The sequence below is a fragment of the Rattus rattus genome, chromosome 1 (assembly GCF_011064425.1).
Source record: "Rattus rattus isolate New Zealand chromosome 1, Rrattus_CSIRO_v1, whole genome shotgun sequence".
In the NCBI taxonomy this organism is placed as follows: Eukaryota; Metazoa; Chordata; class Mammalia; order Rodentia; family Muridae; genus Rattus; species Rattus rattus.
The window spans coordinates 198,865,126-198,884,865 of record NC_046154.1 but is presented as its reverse complement, the minus strand read 5'-3'; the positions used below and the strand labels follow the sequence as shown (position 1 = coordinate 198,884,865).

The window sequence follows — 19,740 nt, the reverse complement described above, 5'->3', positions numbered from 1 at the left end:
CATATCCTCCCCCTCATCTCCATACCCCTCCCCTCATCTCCATACCCCTCCCCTCATCTCCACAATCCTCCCCCTCATCTCCATACCCCTCCCCCTCATCTCCATACCCCTCCCCCTCATCTCCACAATCCTCCCCCTCATCTCCATACTCCTCCCCCTCATCTCCATACTCCTCCCCCTCATCTCTATACTTCTTTCTTCTTCCTCCTTTTGTTTTCCTTCTGGATAGGGAATATTAAAATTCACTGCGTTGTGCTATATAGTATTATAAAAAATTTCATTTAATGTGAACTCTAATGAAATAACTGTTATTATAACCCATATTTTACAGATAAGGAAGCTGAGGATCTGTAGAAATTTCCACTAAATGGGAGATTTTAGGAAGGAACTGAACAGTGGGTCAGAATCAGAACGTAATATTTATTTATTTATTCAAGTGGCATACATTGGCTGTCTTCTAAGAGCTAGGTATGGAGGGAGGCACGAAATAACAAAGGACACAAGGGTCAGTGGAGGGTGGTGTGGACCAGAGAATGCTAAAGGCTGAAGAACTGCAAGAGCAAAAGAAATGACTCTGACAGGCCGTGAAGGTGGGGCAGATTGGTCGAACCTTTCTCTGGAGATGGCGATGAGTCCTGGAGCATGTTAAGTCCTGTGTGTGTGAGCAAAACCAGTGTACAGGCTGTGTGCAGGGGACAGCAGGGCAGATGTGAAGGGGACCGGATCAGAAGTGAACGACGTGGAGCAGCAGTTTGTTCCCCATCTTAGGTGAGAAGAGGAGGATACGTTTAGGGAACGGAATGGAAATAGAGTTGCGGTCAGTTAGTGTCGCCTGGGTAGCCAGTGGCTAAAAGTAGAACTAGGAAATCATGTTTGCAATTTTGGTGATGGGTAGTTGGGAATATTTTGGAACAAAATCAGAAATATAGAAATAAGAATAAATTGTGAAGAAGGAAGAAAGGAAGGGAGGGAGGGAGGGAGGGAGGCAGGGAGGGAGGGAGGGAAGGAACATGAGCTGAGTTTTGTTTTGAGACAGGATCTTACCCTGTATACCAGGCTGGCCAGGTACTCATGTAGCCTGGGCTGGCCTTGCACGAAACAATCCTCCTGCCTCAGTAATCCTCACAAATTTGAGGCTAGCATGGGCTATATAGTGAGACCTTGCCTCAAAAGTGATACCAATCGTGGACATAGATACTTTAACGTAGACTCCCAGGCCTAGAATATAGACTCAGGCGACGTTCAGAAGTGGTCTTTTTTTTTTTTCTTTTTAGATGAAAGAGTCATCTGGAACACAGCATGTTTTTCATGTTAATTTTATTTTTATAAAGAAAATCTGCAAATGGTTCTTAGTGCACAAGCACTAATACCTTCCGACTTTACCTCTCTCTGTCTCACTCCCCTGAAACAACTTCAAATCATTGTTTTTTTTTAAACTTACTTCTATACTTTTGATACAGTCATAGCAACACCGATTGGCTTGTCAAACTCGGATGACATCCAGACGTGAAAGCTAAGGGCTCCTCTCGCACTGCTTCAGTATTTTGCACCGTTCACTCCTGGTGCTGTGATCGGTCTGTCGTTCACTTTACAGCACCGCTATATTTACTGCTTAGCCTGTGATAGCCCGGAGGCTCGCCGTGGCAGACAGAGATGCAGCAAAGGGACTCAGAAAATACAGAAACTTACTTTGCTTTCATGCACCAGGTCAAAGATGACAACCATCTTTGCTTGGCTTCATGGCGTGGTCTTCTTCATCCAGCAACGTCTGTTTTGGGGCTTACGAACTGCTAACCATGTCTCAGGAGGGAGGAAGAAGCTGAAACCACATGACCTCGCCTTTAAAGTTCCTCTGACAGATCACAAGGTCCACAGACTTACGCTCCCTTTCCCACAGTTCACTTTCGTGCTCCCATCCCGTTGCTGGGAGGCCAAGACCTGTGACTTATGCTGAGCCCGCATTCCAGGGGAGTCTGTTATTCAGGGAAGATGGAGTTTTAGGGAGCCATTTTATGGTTGAGTTGATGCCTCTTCTCTGTTTCACAAGACGAAGAGCCTGGTGCCTTCAGACTTTCTCCTGATTTCCCTTCTGCCTTCCTTTGCTAGATCCTTTTCGTTCCCGTGTACGAAGCTGCCAGTGTTTGCAGTACATTCCGAAACAGCCAAGTATCTGTCCACGGGTTGTTTTTTTTTAAAGCTTATATTGTCATGACATGTGTGTGTGTCATGACATGTCTGTGTGGGCTGTGTGGTATGTGTGTGTTTACATATGAGTATGTGTGTGTATGGTGTGTGAATGTGTATGTGTGTGTGTGGTATGTGTATGAGTTCGTGTCTGTGCATGGCACTGTGTGTGTTGTTATCGCCATTGTTGTTGCTGCTTACCTTTAGGTTGAGAAAATCAAGCTGTTTCTAGGATTGCTTAACCTTAGGGCTGGAGTAAGTAAAGTCTTTTGGGAGCATCATGGCAAATAGATTGTTTTTTCCTTGTATTGTTGATTGACTACAGTGAGAGCATCGCGTCTGTGTGTACTTGTGTTTAGGCTTCCCACTCGTTGAGTCAGTAAGAAGCTGCCGAGAATGTGGTTAGTGCCCAGGGAGCAGCAGTCACATTGGGATAAAGGATTTCACTCATTCATTCATTCATTCATTCATTCATTCACCCATTCATTCATTCAGCTCTCACTACAAGTTACTTGACTTTGCCATGGAGTGACTGAACACTTCACTTTCTGGAGGACTGGGACAGTTAATTCTGTGTGGTCGGGTTAAGCAGCAATCGTGTGGTCTTCGGTGTCTTTTTCTAAGAGGAGAGTTCTCTCTTCCGACCATAAGGGGAGCTTTGGGACAGTTACTAATGAGGTGACTAATGGGTGAGCGCTGTAGGCTTTCTGTTGATGTCTCCATGACCTTGGTGTCAGATTTCTCATGTTTCTAGAATGCATTTTCTGAAACGGGTACAGTAATCTTTAGCACCAGAATTCCTGTCCTTGAGGATTAAACATATATTTATTATTTTAAATTATGTGTCTGTGAGTAGATACGCATGAATGCAGGTGCTCATGGAGGCCAGGGGTATGTGATCGCCATGGAGGAGAAGCTGCTGTTACAAGAAGATGTGACGCCACTGCTGGGAACTAATTTGTGTCTCCTAGAAGAGCAATGTTCCCTCTTAACTGCGGGGCTCTCTCCAACCCAAAGGAAAATTTAATTTAGTAGAGGTGATTAAAATAAACTTTATTATGGCTCCATCGCTTGCTTCCCGGGCACGTCAAAAGGCGTTCTGATCTGAACAAACGATCGCCGGTACCAAGGGCTGCACATGCTGAAGGCTTCGTTCTTGTTTGTACTTCATACTCTCTGTGGGCCCGATGGAAAGTCTATTCCTTGTTTCCTTACTCCGGAGTCACGCTTTAACAGAGCTGCTCTGGATTAGCTGTAGAGGTGGGATTGTTCCAGAAGAAAAGCAAGTGCTGTACGGTGGGTTCACACCAACAGCCAAGAGGCTCGGGAGCACCACTTTTACCATCTCTGCTGCTAATGTGTTGATTGGAACATGTCATGTGGTCTCTCCACCACCAGGGGGCAGCAGGAGGCACTGCACTCCCAGCGTGGGAAGTGGAGAGCCAGAAATAGCCGCAGAATAGCAAGCAGTAGGAGTAAGTTACCTCAGGATCACACGTTCAGACTCACCGAGTTCAGGCACTTGAATCCGGTTCCTATTCATAGCGACACGAAATGCACACGTGCAAATATTTAAACAACACGAAGTAGACTAGCTTATGAGGTTATAAAACTGTAGGGAGGTCCCTGCGAAGGAAAAGCACACAGTGCATACACAAACTGATACCACTGTTATCTAGAAATCTTTAGAAAACAAGGTGTTGGAGGCTTTGAGGAAGGTCAGCTCTAGAGCTTTATACGTTGCAAGCATCTGGAAGGTGGAGAGTATGTATGCAAGGTGGGTCTGTATCGGAGAGAGTATGCAGGTCGGAAACCTAGAGGGAACAGAAGGACCAGACTGGGAGTGTAATTACTTTGGGAATAAAAGGAAATGGTGTAAGAGATAAAGACACTGGTTCTGCAAAGGGAGAAAGAAAGTGATCATCAGCCATAGGAAATGCCGCCAGGAGGCGCTGTGCCTCTGTTCCCTGGGGTCTGTAGTATTCAGAGGCGCTGTGTGCTCCTCTAATGGCTGACATCACAAGTTCCGTGGTTGCAGAGGGGGCTTGCAAACCTCAGGGTAAAACTCCTCACTGAAATGTAGAGGTCAGTGAGGGTCTTAGTGTGATCTCAGGACTCGAAAAGGAAAACCCAAACAGCAAAAAAGAAATAACTGAAAAACCGGAACTGAACTGCTCCCCGGGGAGGCTGAGGGGCACGAGGTCGAGTCCTGCCACGGCTACAGACTCTGTTAAAGGCCAGAGAGACCCCGTTTCACATAAAAAGCGACAGGAATGTCTGGGATGAAGCGTGGTGACAGAACGATTGCCTACGAGGGCCAGGGCCCTAGCTAGATTCAGTCTCCAGCCGTCCACCCTCTGAAGTATTTTCATTTACATAAGAATTAAACTGCTTTATGTGGGTTTTTTTTTTCTGTCTTGCCAATGCTTTTTATATATGAAGAAAAATAGCAGGCTATCTGAGCTCAGATCTCTAAAACCCATGTGAAGAGAAAGGAAAAACATGTAGCTGAAATACATATGTGAAATAGAAGGTATAAACTGTGACACCAATGGCCCCCTTAGAACAATGCATAGGTTTTGCACTGTGGTACATTTTAAAGCATCGGGTCTCAACTTCCCTAATTTTAATTTGGAAATGGTTTGGAGGGCTGGGGCGTTCTTAAAACCCAGGCTTCTGTGCATCCCAGTAGACTCTGCTTGGCAGTGGTGGCACCACCGCGACCTATCCAGCTGCTGACTTCATGAGGCAGCAGCTAAAGGAGATGCCCGTCCATTCAGCCAATAACAGTTGAACATAAAGTGCGTGTCAGGCCCAGTGCCAATGAGAACAATGTGTCCAATAGAACTTTATAGTTAGAGGTTCCGGACCCATGGTAACTTTTCTACTAAAGGAAATGGGGAAAGTGGTGGTTCGAGACTGTACCCATCAGTGGAGCATTTTCTGTCAACAATGGTCTTTGTTTTAAGATTCCTTTCCTGGTTCTCACTCTCTGCACACCTTTTCCTTCTGGAGAGGAAGAAGATTGTGGTGATATTTGAGAGTTATGTTTTTAAAAATTGTCCTTGACAACATTCTAATTTGTCATTGGCTTTTGTCATTTGGCGGGGAGAGCGTTTTTACCAGCTCGTGAAAACCGCTCATGTGCACAATTCTTTGCGTTTGTTGGCGAGGGATCCGACCTTCGGGGCTGACACTTCAAGTCCATGGGTACAGTCAGCTCTATCTGGAACTAATTATCAGCTTGGCGAATTCTCTGCATTCCCTGGTAATGCTCTCTCTCTCTGGCTAGTACTTTGTTCAACTTCAGACACAGAGGAAAAGAGGGAGTCAGGGAGGATCCAAACCAAAACCACCAGCAAACTGAGTTCAGTCATGATCTGGACGTTAGAATTCTGAGGTAGTAGGGGTATTAGCAGGAAAGTAGAACTTTTGAAAATCATAGGTCAGTTGAGTTATCTTTGAGTTTTAAGTGGGGATGCTCTTCAGCCTCCCAACCTGTTCTAGCCCTGGCTGGCAAGCGTGCACTATAACAGATTTTAATTCCTGTAAGCACCGTTAGCAAGGCAACTGGCAGAGACAACATTGGAAATGAGATGCCCTGAACAGCTGGTTTTGTGGGTTAATTGTTGGCATTGAGTCTTCTACTTAGTAAGTGAATGAGTACTTGGTTGTCATGTGTTGGGTAGTGGGGTACAAAAATGAAAAAAAAAATCCCCTCCCTTCCCTGCAGTGTTAATTTAGAAGAGGTAAAGATGAAAACTCACCAGTATCCTGGACATTGCTGTAGGATAGCTCATCATCCGGTGCTCTGTAGGGTGAGCGCTGGAAAAGCTATGCTGTGATTCCCGGCGGTGGGAAAAGGTATCGGCGAGCACAGACTCGAAAGAGAGACCTGGAATTAGTAGGAACAGTCGGCTTGTTCCGGGATGGGGGGGGGGTGATGGGCGGTGGGTCCAGCAGGACCATGGGGTGGGATAAGATATGGTGAGAAACACAAGAAGAAGGCATGGAGTTGGATGGGTGGGGAGGTGGGGAGGAGCTGGGAAGAGGTGGGCGAGGGGAAGCCAGGATCAGAATGTGCCGTTGGAAATTTTATTTTTTCATAAACGTAACTTTCCAATTCATGTAATGTTAAACATGGCAAATATTTGACAGCTAACTTTTTCTGAACACATGCCACATACTAGGAGTTGTTAGGGCTCCTTTTAACTAATTGCTCTATTTAATGGTCACTTTAGAGTTGGGGAAGCAAAGGTAAGTGACTTGTCCAAGGTCATACATACAAGGAGTTACAGATACTAGCCAGGGTCCAACCAGCCAGTTCAGCAACAAAGCTTGCCCACATCCCCAGTGATGGCCATCTTCCTGGAAATGGGCTGTGTATTTTATGTCTGTCATCCGCGTCCGCACTTTATTGCAAGTGTGAGAAAAATACACATGCTCTTTCTCTCTTCCCTCAAAACCTCAGCCCCCCCCCCAAATATTGTGACCATGGTCTTGTCCCTGGATGGCACACACTAAAGGCACATTCCCCAGCGCTTCTGTCTGATGGAGCTGCAGGGCACGCAGACACGGGTGGCAGCAATCTTTAGCTCTGCCCCTCGGTCTGTGGCTCAGACACACATTCTCAGGGTACGCACACTGTGCAAGCATTCTGTAAACTTGCCTGCCTTTTCTAACATACTTGTGAGCGTTAACATAATTGAGGGCTTATCAGTTCCCAGCCTATAAAAGGCGAGATTTGCGGGTGGCTCACACCACGACAGGTTGTGCTCTGTCGTTCGGCATCTGAAAAGACAAGGTGGCTGTGGCAGTAATAACGTCCGTTGCTTTACCGTGTGGACCCTAGTATGGCACTTGTAGAGTCGACTTTAAACACCAAAATGGAAACAAAGCAGCTTAAACGCCCCCAAACCGGGCAAAACCAATTTGCCACTAGATGGCGCTCTGGCTATATGGGTAGGAAAAAGGCAGCGAGGACGGACTATTAAATCACAGTCACTTTGAGCCTCTGGTATTTGCAGTCCTTGGCTTTTAATTGTAGACGGCATCTTTGTTCTTTGCCTGACCTGCGGGGTGACGTCACCGCCTTTCTTCCTGTGTGCTGGCTTTGACACAAGCCAGATGGCCACAGTGATCCGTAGGCGCCCAGGGAGCCTGGTACAGCGGTTGATGAAACAGAATAGGAAGACGTTTTATGGTCAGCTGCGGGAGCACAGAGAGGCCGCAGCTTTGCTAAGTAATTACATTTACCGCACATACTTTATCCCTCACGGGGAAGGGTCTCATGGAAAAAAGAAAAAAAAAACCCTACATTTTTATTTATGGCGTTGTGAGGTATAGACCTTTGATCTTTTATTAGTCAGTAGTCTGCTACAAAGGCATGCAGTCTTTGCCTGCTCCGCAGTCACTCGTGAAAATGACATCTTTATTTATGTCTAACGGTTCTCTCAGGCTGTGCATTGTGATTCTTAAGCACCCCACCCCCACCCCCTTACCTCCAGTTAGGAGCACAGAAACGTTTTAGTTCTGTAGTGAGTTTAGTTTGGGGGAGTCAGAGTTCAGGCACGTTAATACAAGCAGATTTCGGTCAGATATACTCCAGAGTGATTTGGTCAAATATATTACTGTTTATTACAGATTTGCTCTTCAAGGGGGTCAGGAGAGTCCAGGAAAAGACTTTTATTTTGGGGTGGGGAATGGAGGAGGTGGTGGTGAGGAAATGAGCGGGACGTTAGTTTCATCCCGTCTTTGGACATTTGGCGGTTGAAGTTCCTTAACGTGGTGATTTTTGAATAAAACACGAGAGATTGATAATCACTGAGTCTTCTCCACATTCATCCGAAGTTAGTCCACACCAGTCAGGGCCTGGGTGAGATGTTTACGCACCAACCAGGGCCCTGTGTTGCTAATGCACATCCCACAAGCTGGGATTTTTGTCTGAAGTCCTGATATCGTATAAGTTGGGGATTCTTCTACATGACTCATTTCCAAAGACTTCAGTAAGACACACACACACACACACACACACACATATATACACACACATATATATATATATATATATATATATATATATATATATATATATATACCCCTTTCAATGTTGGGTCATGAGTTCTACTCACGGAATTTTATGTAGAAGGTATAAATCATAAAATTGAACAAAAGGGCGCGTTCCCTGCGTCTTATTCAAAATTGACAGTTTGTGAAGACTCATAGCTGTCCTTAAGTTTTTTTGTTTTTTCCTTGTCTTAAAGGACAAGTCTCTCCGCAAGGACACATTCTGGCTCTGCTGTCAAGCGAGCATTCCCACCCTGTGTTTGCTCTGTGCTCTTGGATCTCTGAGCCTCAATTTCACTCACATACGTATTGGGGATACAACCAGGCTCCTTGGCGTAGTGCAGGAACTCTTGATGACCGCGAGTCAGCTGTGCGTCTGAAACCGACGCACCGTGGCTTATTATCGATGGTGCATGTGCTCACCCTAGATAAACACAAACCATTAGTTGTTCGATGAGCGCGCCTAACGGTCTCGAGGTTTTAATCTGTTGTTTTTTGTTTTCTCTCTCCTACTCAGCTGTTGCTGCTGCCTTTGCCTCCGGGTGTGTTGCTGAGGATACCACAGCGATGTCCGCCTTCAACCTGCTGCACTTGGTGACGAAGAGTCAGCCCGTGGCCCTGAGAGCCTGTGGGCTCCCCTCAGGTTGCTGACTGTTATACTGTCCTTTGTAGGGGGCCGGGCTGAGTGGGTATTTCTGCTGCGGGAAATGGTACACCAGCATGTTTTACTAAACTTCAGCTCTTTTAGTTGGACCCTAATTTAAAGATGGAAGCTGGTTACAAACCCTCACTCTACTCTGAATTAGAGACACCGCCCAGTTTCCCTGCCCAGCATGCACTTGTCACTGGTATTTCCTGGTGTCTTGTTCTCCAGCACATCCTGTACACATCTGCAAGTCAGCGCACACGGGGCAGAACATTCAGCTTGTTAAGGGAATGCCAAGCTTCTCACGGCACATGTGTCTGTCCTTTAGGGGAAAAGTGAAAATGAGAACTTTAAGGCAAGTGTGTCACTTAGACTGCAGCTAAGAAGAAAGGTTTCCAATTAACAAGAACCAAATAAACAGAACGAATATAGCATGTTTCAAACTGGTTCTGAAATTAGAACCACTGGGGCTGGAGAGATGGCTCAGTGGATAAGAGCACTGACTGCTCTTCCAGAGGTCCTGAGTTCAATTCCCAGCAACCACATGGTGGCTCACAACCATCTGTAATGGGATCTGATGCCCTCTTCTGGTGTGTCTGAAGACAGCTACAGTGTACTCTCAAACATAAAATAAATAGTTTTTATAAGATAAGTTAGAAACACTATGCTTTTTTAAAAATGTGATTTTTAAGCACTTAAAGGGAAGAGGAAAATTCAAACTTTCACTGTGTGTCCATACCATCTAAGTTAATATAGTCCCATTACTGTATACATCTTTATCCATATATTGGGTAGAGAATTTAAAATTAAACACTAAGAATCAAATGCATGAATATACGTCGTGAGTAGTAAGGATACAATGATAAACAAGACTCAGTTGACTGGTTTTTCTTTCTTTTTGCTGGTCCTCTTTAGTTTTTTGAATTTTTTTTTTAAAATTTATTTATTTTATGTGTGAGTACACTGTCGTTTTCAGCCACACCAGAAGAGGGCGCCAGATCCCATTACAGATGGTTGTGAGCCACCATGTGGTTGCTGGGAATTAAACCCAGGACCTCTGGAAGAGCAGACAGTGCTCTTAACCTCTGAGCCATCTCTCCAGCTCAGTTGATTGTTTTTTTTTTCAACAAGTAGAGATAAATAAAACCATATGAGGCTTGCTGACCTTATTACGCTACGGCTAGACTGGACATGACTGCCTTGGGCAGAGTAGGGAACCAGAGCACAGTGATCTGGGACTCTGGAGCTTAGGTTCCACAAGGGAGATGGGTGATCACAGAGCTTGAGCAGCGGTTAACTGCGTGGCCTGGAGTGGGGATAATTTCAGAACATGAAGTAGCGCGAGCAAGACATGAAGATAGAAATGAGGGATGTGTGGCAGGAAACACGTGGTCTATGGGGATCGCGGGGGAAGACAAGGGCAAGTGGAAGTAGCGAGGAAGTAAGGAAATCTGGGCACATCAGGAGGTGCTGGGAATGGTGCGCTCAAGAGGGCTGAAGTTGTCATGGGCATTCTATACACCCAGCTGTCGCAGCGTGGGGAGGGCCGGCGCTGGTTTTCCTGCATAGCTTTGATAGGGCCTGAGATGGCAACTTGATTTCAGGTGTCAGAGACGGCACTTGTAAAAAGTAGATTTTATGTTGTTGATCTACGACAACTCACGAGTAAATGCAGCGTAATGCATGGGGCCCCGCCCCCAACCACTTTTGGCACTGTTCTTCCGGCCCTGCGAGTCCTGCGCTGCCCCCGTGTAGTAGAGTAGATGGATTTGAGGCTGTGTGGTGTTCTCGGGAGTCGAGTCTTGAAGATGGTAATGAGAGCAGATGGGACAAGATAAGGGTGGACGACAGGAGAGGCCGGCAGTAGACCTGGCTAGGCTCACCCATTGCATTGTGTCTGCGCACAAGGAAAAACTCATTCGCTGCAGTCTTCCTACCACAGGGCAGTTTCCCATCGCTATAGACTCGTGCAGTGACAGAGCCACAAGCGTTCAGCTAAGGTCCGTGCCTATTTTCCCCTTGTAAATGCCTCCATGGGGAAAAGCCCTGCACATAGTTTTGTAGGGCGGGTTTGCTATCCATAGCGGAGGCTTAAGAGTTTACAGAAGTAACTTTCAAAGAGCAGTGTGTTCCTTAAAATATAACAGGGCTAGTAAAGTATTCCATAATGAAACTGTTGAGTTGAAATACAAATAGCTTTCACTTTTGATAACAAAATAAATTCAGAGATAAATTCAACAAAACCGGGTAAGGAGCAAACCATTCCAGCACCAGAGCTCGGTAAGCAATTCTGGATCCAGACTGGTGGAAATTGGAATCTGGCTTCGACTCTTACTGTCTGGACATCTTAGTTCCCATATTTTCACAAGAAAGACAATGATAGATCCTGCCCAAAATGATTGCTGTGAGAATTAAATAGATTAGCATGTAAAAAAGCTTAGGACACTTCCCGACCCAGAGTAAGCACCATACATATTTTCACTAGGTTCATTACAAAAACTCCTACGTTTATATCCTTTTGGGTTTATATTTTTCCATGAAAACAGACTTTTAAAACACTTAAGCGTGTATAAATAAATTTCCGTTTATAACCACTTTTAATTTAATAAGAACCACAAATGCATGTGGCTTGAGATATATAACCTATCAATCTATTATTTCTTTTGAACACTGATGTTGTGTGTGTGTGTGTGTGTGTGTGTGTGTGTGTATGTATGTGTGTGTGTATGTGTGTGTGTGTGTGTATGTGTGCTACCTTTGTGCATCTCTGGCAGTCAGGTGACAACCTCTGGGTGTTGTTCCGGGGGACTAAACTCAGATTGCTTGACTGCACGTGCCTTTACCTACCGAGCCATCTTGCCGGTCCCCCGACCTGTGTTTGATGTGTTCGTTCTCTGTGAATGTTGTCCAGCGCCAGATGTGACATTCTGTAAATATATGTTTCTTCCCTTCTTACCACCCCATATTGACAAAAAACACAGAGAAATCCTATATCTTTCTTCCCGGGGACTTATAGACACATTTTAGCTGGCAAATGAATTGGTTAGAATTTCCCTAACTTTCAAGGGTCACTGGTGTTTGAAGCGTGATGAACTTGTGATCTATTCCTCTTTGAGAGGCAGGCGTGCCGAAGAGTTTGTTAGATTTAGCGACAGTGATACAAACTAGTTGGAACTTTTAAATTTTAAGACGTCACCGAGACGACAGCCCTAACCTTGATCACTTGGTACAGAGAGGAAAAGAGGGTAGTGGGAGGCCTAGGAAATTGAGATGAAAATTTTATTCCTTGCTTTAAATCACTGTTCCTTGGCCCAAACCCATTATGGCAGAGATCTCTGTAAATCAGAAAGACTTGGGTTCCTTATCCCCATTAAATCTGAGTACTCGATAATAATTCGATATTGAGTAACAAATTAATTTTGAATAATTATTAAACATTGAGTTATAATTGATTTTGAATAATAATTCAACGCGGAGTAACTCTATTGCTAAAAGAAAGTAACAGTGGAAACAGGCTCCCGAGACTGGTCGTAGCTGGGCGGCGGGCATCGAGGCCGTATCTCGGAAGTGATTTATCACTTCGGCTCTGGCTGGCCTTTCTCCTTATTTTTCTAATAACGCATAATTTTAACTTAGAGCTTATTAGGTTCATCTGAGTCACGGCTCACTCGTGTCTGTCATTAAAGATCATTTTTCTCACTCAGAGTTTCTTGGTAATTTCCTACAACAGCTTCCGGTAAGTATTACAAAGCACTCCGGGACAGGAGCAGAAACTTAGACCACAGTTCTGTCATTGGCTTGTGCATGACCTTGGGCACATCTGTGAACCTGCCCGGATTTTATTCTCTTTTTCTTTAAAAATGAAGAAGAAACATTAGATAATCTGTTCCATTATGAAATCCTGTGGGTTTTTTTCTTCTTAGCACAGTTTTAATTTTTGGCTCGAGGTGAATTATATCTCAAACTTCAGTATTAATTATTACTCAAGATTTATAGGAAAGTCTGCTAGGTAGTGCTAAATCAAGATGAAAGGATTATCTGAAGAGGGATTGTGCAGCAAAATTTGGTCCATGGTTTTAATGCTGGAGAAAATTAAGTGTTGTGGTAGCTTAGATCAGATATCATGGTAGTTTTAGCCAACTAGAGGTGCCTGTCTAGATAGGTCCAATTATGGTGATAAGTCACACAATAAGCAGTTGAGACTTTGATGTCACTTCATCCACATGTTTAATAAGCCAGCCTGCGACTATTAGGCTGTTTGTGAAGAAGATATAATGTAGTGTTCTAGTGAATAAATTAAAACTCTCAAAGGCACATTCTGAAAAGTAGGGTTTGGAATACACAGACCATCCTCTGTGACAGTAGAGCTCTATGAACCAGGGGTTTGTGACCCCGGAACATGACACAGTGTCTGCTGGTTAGTAAGTATTTCTTAAACTAATAATAAACATCTGGAAAGTTTATATGTATATGAGGTCATAACTATAACAAAGAGTAGGAACTCATTTGAGATTACTTTATATGGGAAGATTAAAAGGGAAGTTTATAGCTTATGTGCCTTTAAAATTTATTTTCAAAAGGCAATTTATTCTCACTTTATTATATTTTTATAATATAGTGGATGTCTTAGATATGGACCATAGTATTTTTAGTTAAATAACAAAAGTGACAGCACAGATAAACTCCATATATATATACATATATATATGTAGTACACATGCATATATATACATACACACATATACATATACACATACATATATATACATGCATATATATACATAAATACATATACACATACACACACATATATACACACAACAACATATACACACATATATACACACATATATATACACACATATACACACACATACACATATATACACACATGTATATACACGACATATATAAACACATACATATGCACACACACATATATAGATACCACACACATATATATCATCTAGAATGTCTTTGCCTTTTTCTCTAAAATAATATGAGTTTGTTAGTTTATTAACTGCCTGAACTGTACACATATATCTTATATTTACTATGAGAATTAAGAACTCTGACTCGTTTGTTTACATCTGTGAAGCAAATTAGTGTGTTTGTACTTTTGCCACCTTAAAGTTTACTACAGATGCACACAAGAGCATCTCTGTAAAGTAAAAAGCACTATTTTCAATTAAAACTGACAGTAGTTCATTAGTAGCAACTGGTGTTACTTCTACTTTAAAAACAATCAGCTTACCCACTGGAATAAGTACACTTTCTACGTTAGTGCTGTTCAAATCTGGACCACCTCCATGGGCCTTTGATAGAAACAATGGTCTTCTAGAAAAATGAACAAACAAACCAAACCCTCCAAAAAAACAGTTTTGTGAACACAATATTTTAGTAGTTTCAAGTTTTCTATTGTTCTTGTGCTAAAACTCTTCAGCTCTGTGAGTGGAGTGCAGAGCCTGTTCTCAGACACAAAACCACTATGACTGGGATCAGGATTCAGTAGTCCTTGGTTCTCTGTTGGTGTCACGAGCAGAGTTCTGTCTTGTGTGCTCACCATTTTTACGTTTTCGTCTCATCTAGCTTTTTAATTATACTAGCATTTTTGAAGAATACACACTCAGAAACACAGACATGTATGGTGTGTGTGATACATATGTGAGCATGTGTGTGAATGTGTGTGCGTGCACATGTGTATACAGTTCTACAGGCTTGATGTGGGGCCTCATACATGCTATGTACACTAACAAGCCAGGTGGTTTGTTTGTTTTGTTTGTTTTTTTTAAAAGAGAAATAACTTTAAAACCAGAGGCAATTTTCAGCATAGTTTACAACAGCATTAGAGGTCAGTTGACTGGCTGCTCCCCCCGCCGTCCAGTAGGTGGCACTAGCTGTACATTCTTGCTTGGCTTGCCCTGCAGTGTTAGCATTGAACACATAGGTGCATTGTAAAAATCTCAAAGTATGTGAGGAATACCCAGTTAGGAGCATATGGATTTACAAACCACACTTTTCTTGCCCATACATGTTCCAGCAGTGTGTGTAGAGTGAACCCTTTCCGTTTTCAATAGGGCTCCCGCTCCCTTTGCTTGGACGTTTCTTGGAAATGTCTTTCATATGTAGACCTTCTACAAAGTAAAACAAGTTTTTGTAAACTAACTTATCTTTTACCAAATAGCTGATTTAGCAGTAATTCATAGCTTTTACATGTAGCCAAACTTCCTGCAGCGGGCCACCCAAGAACTAAAGAAAACTATACATTTTGTTTTGCCATGTTTTGGATTTTTATAGAATCCTGAGACGTTATTAGTTAAACATGTTGAACGTCAAGCATGGACCAGTTTTTGCATAAATGAAATATTTTAGGAAACTAGAAAAATTATATTTTAAATGTTTATTAATGAGTTGATTAATGAGGAGTGTTTTTGAAACAAGAATTAGTAGCTTTATAATGATAGTGAGGCTTCAATTAATACTGAAAGCTTGATATGTCGTTTATGTGTTTTAAAAACTTTGTAGAGAACGCATATTTTGTCAAGGTCAATTTGTCACAAAATAACGTACATGTATAAATATAAGGTATTGGGCATATGCCTTACTAAACCTGGTTAAATGGCAAATATATTAGTAGCACAGTAGAATATCAAGGCAGGCATGGGAATATCTGAAACCCATCTCATCATCTCTTTTGAAAATTAAGTATTACAATGACTGTGAAAGATATAAAACATTACTGCCTCCAACAATTCTACAAGACTAGAAAGTCAAGACAAGATGAATTTGGAGAAATTGCATAGATAGGCTGTTTCTGTATTTAAGCATGCTCACAGTGATGCTATAAAAAAGATCAGGGAGAAATGAATGAACTAAAAGGCATTTTACCTCAACTGATGGGCATGACAAAGAAGTGAGCAGAGGTAACTGCAGAACATACCTGATCACACCTGCGGGCAGAGGTAACTGCAGAACATACCTGATCACACCTGTGGTCAGAGGTAACTGCAGATCATACCTGATCACACCTGTTGGTTTTCATTGTCAGTCTTTCCAAATTTATAGTTTCAACTGAAACATTTTATTTAGTGATCAAATTTTTCATGATTCCTTTTGCTGGATACATTTTAATTTAAAGTTATTTAAACTGCATTATTGAGATACAGTGATAAAATGATAAAAGTGTATGTAGACATTTTGTGCCTTCACATTTGAAAGCAACCATTTATTGGAGAGCTTAATATTTGTTAGAAGTTCCTTAATTTCCCCCTTTATCTGTATTTAATATGCTCACTCGTGTATCACTTATTTTAAAATGTTACAAAATTATTTATTAGGTATTTAATGGTTTAATAAATTATATATTTGCACACTTACACATAATAACTTTTATGATAAATACTTCCTTCTATGCTACTCATGATGATTATTTTCAGCCATGTACTTACAGAGAATGGGATATTATTTTAAATCAATAGATTATTTGAGTTTTAGGCAAGCCAGGAAAATCTACCACTGTAAATATCTCTATGGCTGTAATTTTATAACATTTTATTTTATTGCCAGAATACATATTATCTCAGGATGACTCATCCCACTTGATTAATATTTTACTATCACTCGTGTGATTTTATATAACTTAATATTACGTTTCAGAGCCCTTTGCTATAGTTTTGGCATTGATGAGGAAACAAATTATGTTATTCCTTACTGGTTTGTTTTTATTACCAGTTTGCTTTTGGGCCCCCAGAAGTTTCCTTTTCTATCTTTCATTCCATGTTTTCAACTGTAAACTGAGAGTAACAGTTATTGTTATCATTACTGCTCTTTTACAATTAGAATTCTCAAGTGTTACATTAGCTGATAATTTCCAAAACCTTTTTAGTATAGAACCTCAATCTCTTACTATCAAAGAGAAGAAAGAGAAAGAATCCGGGGAGCAATCTGTTACAGCCAGGAGAGGATGATGGGTTGGCCAGGCTAGGAATTTCTTGTTACAGGAAATGAATGCTTGGATCCTGTAATGCACCAGAAAGACTGAAATTTCTGACTGTTTGACTCACTGCTCCATTCAGACTAGAACCGTGTCTGTCCCATAAGGGGCACCCGATGCATGTTTGTGGACCAGATGAATGTCGGCGAACAAGTAACATCATCTTAAGCATCAAGACGGTGCCACAAAAAAAAAATGGCCACTGGGGTGCAAGCTTTATTAACTCTAGGGTGAAAGAAAGTACTGTACTGATGCTTTTACGAGTCCATGTAGACACTCTCTCTTTGTTTAACCATGGAGGCAGGAGCAGGGTGAGAAGTTTCTTGGTGCAGGATAGATAGCTTCCTGGGACCAGATTTCTCACAGGACAGTGAAAGGTGCGGAAGGACTAGCTAGCTGTCCTTAGTGGGGGAGTGGAGCCGGCAGGAGATGACCATGTGCTTGGGGAGCAAGAGTTAGCGGTAGACGGCATAGTAAGGTATCACGGAGCACGGGCTGAGGAGGGAGCGTAGAGAATGAGTCAGGGTCCAGTCTCTAGGACCCGGCTCATGTTAAACAGGCGTGCGACCACATCAAGTAACTTCTTTGGGCATTAACTGCTTCTTGAAGGTTTTAGTCTAGACGTGTGTCAATTTTCAGTCTACAATATGAGGAATATTAGTTCTGTTATTTACCCTGTAAATTATCAGATGATACTGCATATTGCTGTCTTTCACTAATTTGAATACTTAGCCTTTTCCACTTTACTGTTTTCATAGTGAGGACTCACCTTATAAACCACTGTGATGGGGGCTGGAGATGTGGCTCAGGTGTTAAGAACACTGGCTGCTCTTGCAGAGGACCAGGGGGGAATCCTAGCACCCACGTGGCAGATCCCAACCTTTTAGTAACTCCAGTTCCAGGGGATCCACCGCCCTCTTCTGGCCTCTGCTGGCACTACAGGCACAGTACACATACATTCAGACCAAACATTCATATACATGAAATAAAAATAAATAAATCTTGAGGACAAACATAGCATATGGATAAGGATATATGATAGCTTGGCAGTGTTCTTTCCCCTTCTCTAGTGGACCATAGATAATGTACCACATCTAAAAACGTATAGTAATATAAGAGACTTTCTGAGATGGATCACACCAGCAGGTAGATTCTCCTAACCTGATTTGACTATGGAAACTCTTTCACTTTCAAGAGGAACAACAGGTTAGCATTTCTTTTGAGAGTCAGTGTTTTAAAATACTTCCTGTCCCGTGCTGGACCAAGCATCCTCACACCCTTCCATCTGAAGAACCTTGAGACATTTTATGCCAGTGGTTCCTTAGTCATGGTGAAGACTTGGACGTGGACCTCAAGAGAAGTGATAAAGAATCAGGTACTTTCAAAGGAAAAGTTGTTTTACTCTATCATCAGGCACCATTTTTATCACACTGATGCACTAAACAGATGTCCCCGTATGTTTGAAACCGAGATCTAAGAAGCATGGGCACAGGTAACGAGAAGACATCTTGGGGGAAGAGTTAAACAGAAGCCCCTGAGATGGGGGCTTAAGTAAGCAAACCATTTTAGATGAGCACTTGTCTCGCACCGACACAGTTTCTGGTACAGGGAATGCAAAGATAGCTAGTAAATATGCAAGCACGCTCCTCTGAGCGGCCCTTGAAAACTTCAGTAGAAGCCATGTGCCTTTTCTTGAGTTTTCTGTGTGAAAAGGGAAAACGTTAAATTGTATCCTTTCCTCCAGAATATCTTAGATTCCTCTGGGCTAATCAGTTAGCTATTCCTCTGGCAGAAGTTGCAGACTTGGTTTTTTGTCATTGTCCTTAAATTTAGACTCAAGTGTGATGTATGCCATGAGTTAATTATGGAAACTTGAAAAAAAATTGAGCTTTTAGGCAGCATATTTTCTTTCTAGTGAAGTATTATTCAAAATAAAATTCTGCATGATAATCAAAGAGAGGGCTTGTTTCAGCAGGTGGTTACCTCTTGTCTCTTAAGCAGACTGTGATCTCCGAGGGGGAAACCAAGGGACCAAAGACGGATAGAGAGGATATTGCTTGTGCGTGCACGAATGTGTGCATGCGTGTGTGTGTGTGCGCGCGCGTGCGTGTGTATATGTGTGTGCTCGCACATGCATGTATACAAATCTTTTTTGATTGCATGTAAAATGTAGAATTGAACTGAGCCTGCTGGTTTTAATTTTTTTCTCTATGGGCTGTGATGTTCAAGGGAAGACCCATGCTTTAAAAAAAAAAAATTAAAACCAGGGAACTGCAGGTTTCTCAGAAGTCCCACAAGCAATCAGATAGAGTTGACATGAAGTGACTCTCTCTTCCACTGCTGTCCCTAGATGGTGGGAGTGCTTCAGAAATTCCTTTTTAGTCATACGCTTCGCCAGCAAGAAAATGCTTTCAGGATCAAGACATGCCTTAAATATTTCTCTAAACCCTAAACTTCATGGTCCACATTAACACGAACATCATTGCTCCCAGGGTTTGCGTTAAGTTTTGAGGGGTTGATAAAGTAGTTTCTAGTTCTCTTGGGAACTTAGCAGATGCTGATGAAATGATGACGGTATAAGGGTTGCACAATTAAAAGTTTATAGTGTGCAAGTAAATATAGACGTGTAGAAGATGGCTTCTGTCTCCCGGCCGTTCAATGTTTTTAATGGCTGTTATATCAGGGTGAACGAATCTCTCTGTTGTCTCTGGTCAGAAAAGTCATGCAGCTTCATAAACGAGGCTTTACTACTACGGCGAGAAGTTCTAGTCATCCTAATTAGCCTGAGATACCACAGAGTTGATGCTGGCCTCTCACAGTTCATGTTCTCCTGTCGGCTCACAATAGGAAA

General features: G+C 42.5%; 1 protein-coding gene across 1 annotated transcript in view; it reads left to right on the top strand.

Annotated features, from left to right (window-relative positions):
- Positions 1-19,740, top strand: part of Msrb3 (methionine sulfoxide reductase B3) — a 61,932-nt gene that overhangs the window by 24,061 nt on the left and 18,131 nt on the right. The window contains exon 4 of the mRNA XM_032884391.1: positions 8,768-8,893. Coding sequence (XP_032740282.1) covers positions 8,768-8,893 — 126 coding nt within the window. The remainder of the gene's footprint in view (positions 1-8,767; positions 8,894-19,740) is intronic.